Raw genomic sequence first — 9,841 nt, 5'->3', positions numbered from 1 at the left:
TACCTTATCCTTTACAAATATACGCTATTAATTATTGATTATTGGGTTGTCAGATTACCTTACACTTATTCCCTGAAAATATACTAATAATTAATTAATGGACTTGACTGCCACAAACTCTATATTACAATGATCATTTTTTATCTTAGTCATTCGTTGGAGTGAATCGCGTTCTCGGAGAGGATTGAAGATCAAAAGAAAGTAGAACAACGAATAACGACCGACCCTTGGACCAATTCAACTGAAACACTATCATTTAAAGAAATCAATATATATACAGTTAAGAAATGACAAATTAATAAATAGTATTAAAAAAATTAAAAATACACCAAAAGGAAATAGAAAATGTATATGAAAAAATAAAGAGAATAACATTTTCTTTAAAGTAAAGATTATAGTGAAGAATAAAATATTTACTTAATTACACTTTCGACAGTTAAATTATCATCATTTTACAATTTTTATTATCCATGTTTTCCATGCATTTTATCATCAAAAGTTTTTATTTCATTAATTTTACTGCAGTGACGTGATATCAGAAATGTTTTTAGAAAGATAAAAGACGTAGCTAATTCATGAAAAATCATGTCATATTAAACTCATTTTATTGATTTAAAAAGAAAAGTTCTGGCATGTCTTAATTAGAAACTTAATAGATCGATTTATAAGAATGGGTATAGTAAAATATGTTTTGGATTATAAAATGTATAAAATAACGATAGTTGAATAGTAAAATATTATTAAAGTTTCAAAATCCTTTGTCAAAATGGCATACGTTTGAAGATGAAAATCAAAGCCATATGACCCGTTTTTGCAGGCAAAGACTCGAAGTCAATTCCACTAGCAAAATCTCAAGTGGGTTATGGAAAATTTAGACTCTAAATTTTGTATGTAAGAAATGAAAGTGTTAGTGGAGTTATGTCAAATCACTTTCCAAGTGGGAGTGATGCGCACTAAATTGGAAAAATGGGAACGATCTTGAAAGCGTAAAGAATGACCAATCTATCATTTGAATCAAGTCATAATATTGAGATGACTAGATATTCTAAATTTAAAATAAATTATAATTTTTTAAAGTTTAATTTATCTAAAATATTTGATAACTATTTATATTGTTAAAAGCATAAAAATGAAGAAACAAGTAATTAATGGTTTTTTGTATGGAATTATTTATTAATTTTGCTTTCAAACTTTCATCGAAACAAACAAACAAACATTTTATTAAATATATACAAGTTTGGGTGAAAAGGAATGGTAGATGTCTTGATATTTAGTAGACATGAACTAAACTTTTTGAGTGTCATCAAATTATCCTAAAAGATTCAAGTGCTTATGACGAAGGTGTCTATTAATTAAATGTTTCACACAACCTCTTTTCATGGGAATAAAAACATAAAAATATAATGAAAAGGAAAATTAAAATTTATTTCAAATACACAACCCTCAAAATTACTTTTTAAAATCTCATAATAGACATTTAAAAATACTACATTTCCATATTATTTCTTTAATTTAAAATATTAATATATATTATTATATTATTATAACAGTTGTGAGGTGGATGTTATTTTGATGGATAAGTAGAAAAATACCTTTTTTTCCTCTGTGGAATCTCTTATTTGAACTTATTTGTAGAGTCTCTTATTTGAATAAATTATGTCAAGCTAGCTTATCAGGAAACCTTCTTAATTGTTTTCTACAACTTTTTTGTATTTTAAATACTTCCTTGTACGTACTCACCTTAACTAATTATTTTTTAATTTTGAAATAAATGAAACCATTAAACAAAAGTCTAATTAATTATATCTAGGTCTCATAAAAAATGGTTGTAATTTAAATAACATATAAAATACTTGGAAGTTCTTACAGTTCAGATAAAAGAATTTGATACACGTATTCACTTTCTGCATAAATAACATTAATCTTTTTTATCTGAAGGCACTACAAAAATCTGGAATTTTACCAGGGGTTTTTTTTCATATTTCCGGCGGTTTTAACCCCTGGTAAATACATTTTCTGCGGTTGGAAAAGCCGCCGGGAAAAGCACCGTCGGCAGATATTTTTCGGGGGTTTTACAAAAACCGCCGGTATTTGCGGGGGTTTGATAAAAACCGCCGGTATTTGCGGGGTTTGATAAAAACCGCCGGTATTTGCAGGGGTTTGATAAAAACCGCCGGTATTTACGGGGGTTTTATGAAAACCGCCGATATTTACTGAGTTCAGCAAAACCGCCGGGTTCTCCAAAACCGCCGGTAATTACTGAATTTTCATAGTTAAGATTTCTAGAACTGTCAGTAAATAATTTGTTTTTCATTATTCAAATGAATTTAATAATCATAAAATATGTTTTAATAATAAACCAAAATGTGAAACCAAAATTAAATATTATTATAAAAAATAAACCATAAATGTTAGAAATACAATTAATTGTTCAAATTAAAAATAATATGTTCATCCCTAAAAATTAAAATAAACATTTTCTAAATTACAATCATTAATCAATTTTGTTGTTCTTCATTGTCTTCATTGCCTTCATCATTTGGCACACTTCTTTTATCATATATCTACAATATAAAATAATAATTTGTTAGTATACTAATGGTATGCATTGGCTCTATCAAGACAAAGTGATTAATAAATGCTCCATTCCTAAGTAAAGTAACTTTGTTTAGATGAGAAAAATATCATAAAATACTTCACAGACACTTCAAATACTCCTGGTTACATATTAAGATAATTTTACTTTAACTTAAAAATATTTAAATTAGTAAAGACAAAAAGATATCTATAAATAAATTGTAACATTTTATTATGTCTACAATGACCCATGCTCATTTTATAAGAGTATCACGTTGGATTCAATGTGTTTTATGTTAAATTTATATTAGTTTCATATATTATAGATAATCACGTTTTCTAAATCATGAAATTACTTTGATTCAAATAACATAGGCTTAGTTTAACAACTATTGATCAATAACCAAATCTTACCTCTTGGAATGAATCCCATCAGCAGATTCTCCGTTTGTTTTACCAAGTTCACTACTTTTTACTGTAATCCACATATTCAAACTACAGCCACTAGCATTTCCTTTTGATCTTTTGACTGGTAATTTTTCCTTCACCTCAGGAGGTTTAGCACCAACTTCAATGTTGCTTGGGTTATTAATTTCCCTGCATGTCAACTTGTAGGTTACTTTTACTTGGATAAAGACAATTAGCGCACATGAAGGAGAAAAAAGACAAATGCAAAACACTAAAAAATATTGTTGGAGTTTGTTTACCAAAGGCCACTCAGTTTACATTAACATCTAGATTGAGAAAGCTTGTCAAGCAGAAATGGTTTGGTTATTTTTTTCACTTGCGGATAGTGATCAACTTGCAAAGGATTTTGACAAAGCCTGAAAATTCAGTAGCCCAAGATCAGATAGCATATATGAAACCTCGATGGAAATTTCCAATTGCAAGCTAAAAGTTAATCCGAATCAGGATCTTAGACATTAGAAGCTTCAATGGTTTAATTAACCAAAAGTAAGGATAAACAACATCTCCTAAGTCAATTTTAATTTCCCTTTTTGAATACCAATATCCCCACAATGTCCTAGAGATCTCACACATAAAGATTATAAAGAATTAGTAAGTATATAATTTGATTAAAAATTATGAAAAAGTGTAGTGAAGATTAGAATGAAATGTATATATACATTATCGAGTGAGAAAAAGTGTAGCTTTGGGATAGATCTAAAGGCATACATATCTGGGCAAGTAGTTTCCTTAGAATTGCAGGTTTCCCATCCGCGTACTTGATCAGACCATGTTTTCTGTTTCAGAGAATTTGGAGTAAGCATCAATCTTTGATAAGAAGTATCATACATTGGGATAAAATACCGTTATATTCTCTTGAATGGCTTTGGTGAAGCTATTTATGTCTGAGTCATAAAATCTTTCTTTGGCTGTTTCAATTATGTTGACATCCCAAACCTGTGTAGCAAAAAATTGGTGAGTAGAGTAGATGGTGAAATAGATCATACAGTAGTAGTGAATGAACCTGAGAATTAGACTTACATGGTGAAGATTTTGCTTCCTTCTATACCAGTGAATGTTAATTAAATTGCCTCCTTTGTCAGAGGTAAATCCCACATGTAGAGGGTGCCGATTCACCACGCAAAAGAGCCATTACAATAACTAAATTGCAAAGTCAGATGCTAGCTTAGTATATGGTGATTTTCGTGGTTTATCATGCTCACCTGATGTACATCTCCCATAAAATGAGAGAGGAACAAAAGAGTTTGTGTGAGGATATCTGATATCATGATTTCACCAATTCAATAAGAATTTGGTCAGTGAGAGAATAAGATATAAACAAAAAAATTGGGAAAAAATAGAGGTTGTAAGCTCATAGCAATGGTTTACATGGAGTGTCTTTGCCATAGTCCAGGAGCTGGTCTGTGTAATTCTTAATCGCTCTCACAACAAATCCTTGCAATCCCCTGAATTTTCAGACAGCTGATCAAAACTATCCCACATCACCCGCATCACCGGATTTCTAATCTATAAATTTTAGAATCCCAAAAGCGAATCTGATTTATGAGATTCTGCACTATCAGCAATTGATAATTTTTCAGAACTGTACAAATAATGTATCCTATAATAGTGTTAGATTATTTAACACAAAAACAGAAAATAAACACCAAAATCCTAAGGAGGACAAACATGGATATTAAATTAGGAGCAGAAGATGAGAAATGAACTTACTGTCATACTGATAATTGCAATGGTTGTCTGGCGTATCAGCAAAGTGCAATGCAGAAGATCAGTGCAAATAAACTTCGAATGTCTGGCCGAATAATTATGAAATCTCTTCGTAATCGTAATAGTGTTTCCAGAGTGCGAAAGAAAAGAAACTAACATCAATTCCTATTTCCATAATATCATGTCAAATTACCAATTTTAATGCGATCATTCATCATTCGAGTTCTAATAAATCTATACATGTTGCGTTAGGATACTGAAAGCAAAGCCATAATAGGAGAAATCATATGAAAGATAAACTTACTTCATCCCAAGACTTCACCTGAGCAAGTCGTGGATATAGAGGCACCTTAGGATTGACAAATGATATGGAATTGGATACTGCCATAAGCTTAGGCTGCATTGTTCAATCAGATGACTCTAAGTCAGCCAAAAAAATCATATTCATTTAGTAAGAATGGGAGGAAGATAACAGGTTAAAGTAGCTATCTCATATCTCATCTACTTGCTTTACTCATAACCCTTCCCAAATTTCAAAAGAAAGTTTCTAATGTTACTACCTTCTTTGTATGGTCTAGAAAATGTTCAACATGTGCTATTTGCCCAGTTTTGTTAGTTGTCATCTCTAGTAGCTTTTAGATTAGTAGTAAACTTGGCATACTATGTATCTATCCATTGTCTTTCATCTCATAGACAATAATACTAACCTTGTTGAAATTGAAGATTGATCTTTATAGTACACTAACAAAACATCTATAAGCTAAAATAAAGTTAGAATGTTATTCTGCAAAATAAATTGTATCTTCATCAGCCAATCCGTAATAGAAAGCAGACAAACACACTTTTTAGGAGCAGAAGATAAGTTGATATTAATAAATTAATCAATGTAGCAATTCAAATACTGCTACTAATAATAATAAACTACAACCTTTTTATTAAATCTTCCAAACATTTAATAAAAGAACTCATATTCTGGAATGAAAAATTAAGATCATGACCTTTTCAATTGCAAATCTTCAAAATAAAATCAATCGAATTCTCTGTTTCAGAAAAAAAAATAAAGACAAAAACCATAGATAAAAAATAGTGGCAAACCTGGACTTTAGATGAGGGTTTGGTCTTGACCATTGGAGGGAACAATTGTCAAGATCGCCAAGCCTGTAATACTGTGTATTTAATGAATCGGCGCTGCAAACATGAAATATACAAACTTTAGGGCAAATTGGATGATTCAATTGAAAAATACATGAGGTTTATTTAGGTTTTGGGAAAATAGGTATTACAATAGCTGAACCAGTGCGCGTCGAAGCTAGCAATGTACGATACTTTGCGATAAGGGGTAAAGCTTAAAGCTTCCTACTCCTCCGACTGGATTTTTCTCTTTGTTCCTCTGACGTTTCTGCTCATCGCCGTTCTCAGCGTTGCCGTTGTTAGGGATGTGAGCTTGGTTGATTGTGTCGGAAAGAGAAGCAGATATTCTTCGAAAGGGGTTGTCGTCGGAAAATAGGGAGACAGTGGTTGCGGTGTCCTGCTCCGGCACGTTGTAGAAGAGAAGCCATATTGAGATGCAAAGAGAAGCCATGGAGGCGCAAAGAAGTCCAGAGGCAGCGAAGAAAATGAAAACCTAGAGAAGATGAAAAGGTGAATTGAAAGAGTGGCGAGGAGAATTAGGTTTAATAAAAATATTCGCAATTTTTTTCGAGGTTTTATAAACCGCCGAAATAAAACCTCTACTATAATCTATTATTTTTGTAGTGTGATTATTTTATATACTTTAAAAATATGTTTAGCCTTTCAAGAAAAACTAAATATATTTAGTCAAAAATTCGGTTTTTTATATTTTACAAAAATTTTCTATATAAAAAAGTAGTTAACTTTATTAAAATCTTTTACAAAGTTTATGTTAATCTTATTTAAATGTTTGTATATAATTATTTGATAAATTAATAACACTGACAAATTAAAGTTAAATGCATTTTTTTTTGTATTTTTAAAATAAATATTTTTTCTAAAAAAAAGCTGATAAATGGATCATAGGTTTTGTGGATATTTTGACATGTAAAATTTTTCAACCAAAGATGTTTTGATGTTCGAGTTTTTCTCACCACAACTTAAATAAATCAAAACTAAACATGTCTAGTTAGATTTAAGTCCCAAATATAGTTTTTCTAAGCACAAACATGTCCCATCCTAGGATTCATTCAACTCATCATTTATGGTGATCCTATTTTGAAGATAGATATTTGTTATCTTCTATATCATTGACTTAGCTATTTTTATTCGTTTGTTTGTTATATATGCTCCTAGACGTATAGAACAAACTCTTGTACATTAGTTTTCAAATGAAGCAAGACAAAACTGTCACAAAGAATGAGAGATGAAAAAACAAACCAACTTACCAATGTTTTTGACTCCATTGTGTTTGCAACTCAAGTTTTCACACTCTGAAAAGAAAAATTACATCAAAGAGGAAGCAGCCAAAATATCTATAACCAAGTTAAAAACATGAGACGCGGTTTTCGTGACTAAATCAAACCTTCATTATCCCATCTTCTACACTTCAACAGCCCATCCTTAACTCTATCAAACATTATCTATTCCGATCCTTTCATAACAACATCAAAATTGTCAGATTTTGGAACCATTCTGCGTAACTTAAATTAATTTTAGTCATTATGCACAACGTCATTTTCCATTGGCTTGCATTAAAACCATTATTGCGACGAAAATTCCACCGTCTCCCATACTCACAAAATTAAAAAGAAAAATTGCTGGTCATTAATTTAAATAAAAACATTTTACGAACAATACCAATATACATATATTTTCATACTTTAAACCTCTCATGGGTCAACTTTAAGCACCAAAAAGGTTTAACCTAACCAACCCCCTTTTCCCAAATAAAAAGTTTATTATTTCCAATCATATATATATATATATATTGAAACCACTTGGACAAGGGGGGTGACAATACATTTCAAAAGTGATGCCAGATATACTTTGTCTATAGTTTAAGGAATATATTTAAAGAAGCTTTCTTTTTTCATGGCCATTGGTTTAAGAACAAGGAGGGACCCTGCCAGCTCAGATAATGAAAAATACACATATAAGTCATAACTCTTGCATTATCTTTTACATTCAAGCATTGAAAAAGAAAATTTTTTAGAGAGAAAAGTATGAAGATAGTTAAGTAGAAAATGGTGTTTTGAAATGGTCTTGGTCTCTGAAAAACGGTTTTGAAACTCCAAATGTCACACAGCAGGACAATGATTTGTATTAAGAAGAGATAGTGATAAGTTAATCTATGGGAAAAGTGGGACAGCAGCATCATCGGAATTGAAATTGATGGCCACAATACTCGCTGTCATACACATTAGTTTATCAGAAACTTCTGTTCTGTTTTTGTTTTTAGGTCTTAATGCTATATGTGATGTTTCAAAATCCAAATTGTTGTTTTATGTCTGAAATGAATACAGCGGTCATATCTCTCTGTAGTATATAAAGAACAAGTCTTCGTCTCTCTGTCTTTAAAGGAAAAGTCTTCGTCTTTTAGCATTCATGTTGCTTAGCCCAATCACTTTTTTTATAAAATTTTGTAATACAAAAATAATAGTTTTATAGGTTATTTTTGTATTTTTATTTTCATAACTATTATTTGTTGTAGTAATTGGATATTTCTTAAATATACGTTTTACTTGTAAAAGTTACTCATAGAAATATTTATTATTTATTAAATCCATCGTCTTACTTATTATTATACGAGAATGAAATATTTATTAATATTTAATCACGTTTATATCAACATAAAAAAATATATTAAAAATTTTACATGGACTAAAAGTGAAACAAATTTATAATATACAAATAAATATAAATATTATTTGATTAATCAATTTTATAAAACTAAATTAGACTTAAAATTAATTTATTACTTTTAACGCTACAATTATCATAAATTACATAAGGTATATTACACTTTTTCCGTCACAAGTAGATTTAGACGGTGATAAACTTCATCGTCTTAATTAATTAATTAATTAATAATAATAATAATAGAAATAGTGGTTAGAACTGTGTTAATCACAATTATAAACAGAGTAGCTAACATTATAATCATAAGTAGAATTTTACTAATAATTTTAGAATTAAAATAATATAATCAAATTAATTATAATTTCAATGTCTAACATTGACGCAAAGTTAAACTTTTTTTTTACTGGCCACATGATCACATGATAGCGTTAACGAATTTCTCTCACTACATCACCTTGCAAATAATAAGTAACAATTGCATTCCTTTTAATTATTAACACACTAATGCTGGAAATGATGAATATGCAATCGTCCCTTTAAAACTTTTCTTTGAAATGGAAATATTTCCTATTTTAAATTTTTTATTAAAGTAGACAGTTGCATTGATTACCAAAGTTGCAAATATGATTTTAATATATGACATAAATATATTTTTAGTTAAAATTTAAATTTAATGAAAAAAAACAGACGATTAAATTATACATAAATACGTATGTATACATTATTGATTTCATACTCACTTTTTCTTTTTAAATACTTGTAACATTTTTTATGTATATCTTTTTCAATTTCAATAAATAAGTGTAAGAATCACTTATTCCTTTATAATTATTCTTGTTTTCAACAAAAAAAAAACAATTATCTCTTTTTTCTCATTTATTTATTACTTTCCTCAGGTCACTCTACAATAATTATATACATTTTTTAATCCATGAGTTAAATAAACAAAAGATATAGTTGCTTGAATGGGTTGAAATTTTCAACTATTTTTATTTATATATATGTTAGTTGATAATTTAGTATTGTTATTTGATTTTGACGTGACAATGATAATGGTTAACTATGCCACACTAGATTGACCATTGATTAAGACCAAAATATATAAAGACTTTGTAAAATAAAATCATGAGAACGAAGAGACCAAAACATTTAATAAAGCATAAAAATAAATGAGAATTTAGTTAATTAACCAAATATTAAAAGAGAAAAATAAGTGATTTTAGTTATTTTAACTCAACCTTACACGTATAACAGGAGATTAGAAAGAAAATGATGA

The 9,841-nt window shown here is 29.2% G+C and overlaps 1 protein-coding gene across 19 annotated transcripts; it reads right to left on the bottom strand.

Moving 5' to 3' along the window:
* Positions 1-2,367: 2,367 nt before the first annotated feature.
* Positions 2,368-6,438, bottom strand: LOC148204704 (uncharacterized). 19 transcript variants are annotated; one of them, XR_015781472.1, is made up of 11 exons: positions 6,036-6,421; positions 5,848-5,940; positions 5,057-5,149; positions 4,756-4,860; positions 4,414-4,490; positions 4,066-4,303; positions 3,889-3,981; positions 3,754-3,821; positions 3,285-3,401; positions 2,992-3,174; positions 2,368-2,564 (listed from the first exon to the last, which is right to left on the bottom strand). XR_015781472.1 is itself a non-coding variant. In XM_088095986.1 (11 exons), exons 2-5 carry the CDS (start codon positions 5,878-5,880, stop codon positions 4,468-4,470), a joined length of 372 nt encoding a protein of 123 aa, XP_087952112.1. In that variant the 5' UTR covers positions 5,881-5,940; positions 6,036-6,438; the 3' UTR covers positions 2,368-2,564; positions 2,992-3,174; positions 3,285-3,401; positions 3,754-3,821; positions 3,889-3,981; positions 4,066-4,303; positions 4,414-4,467. The 19 variants fall into 19 exon arrangements, 5 of the variants coding, with proteins under 5 accessions (XP_087952112.1, XP_087952116.1, XP_087952120.1 ...); XR_015781473.1 differs by having other exon boundaries at positions 4,066-4,247; XM_088095986.1 differs by having other exon boundaries at positions 4,414-4,551; positions 4,756-4,917; positions 6,036-6,438.
* Between the last annotated feature and the right edge of the window lie 3,403 nt (positions 6,439-9,841).

Source organism: Vigna umbellata, chromosome 1 (genome assembly GCF_029865625.1).
Source record: "Vigna umbellata cultivar VRB3 chromosome 1, Vumbellata_1.0, whole genome shotgun sequence".
Lineage (NCBI taxonomy): Eukaryota > Viridiplantae > Streptophyta > Magnoliopsida > Fabales > Fabaceae > Vigna > Vigna umbellata.
This window is presented reverse-complemented; position numbering and strand designations above follow the sequence as displayed.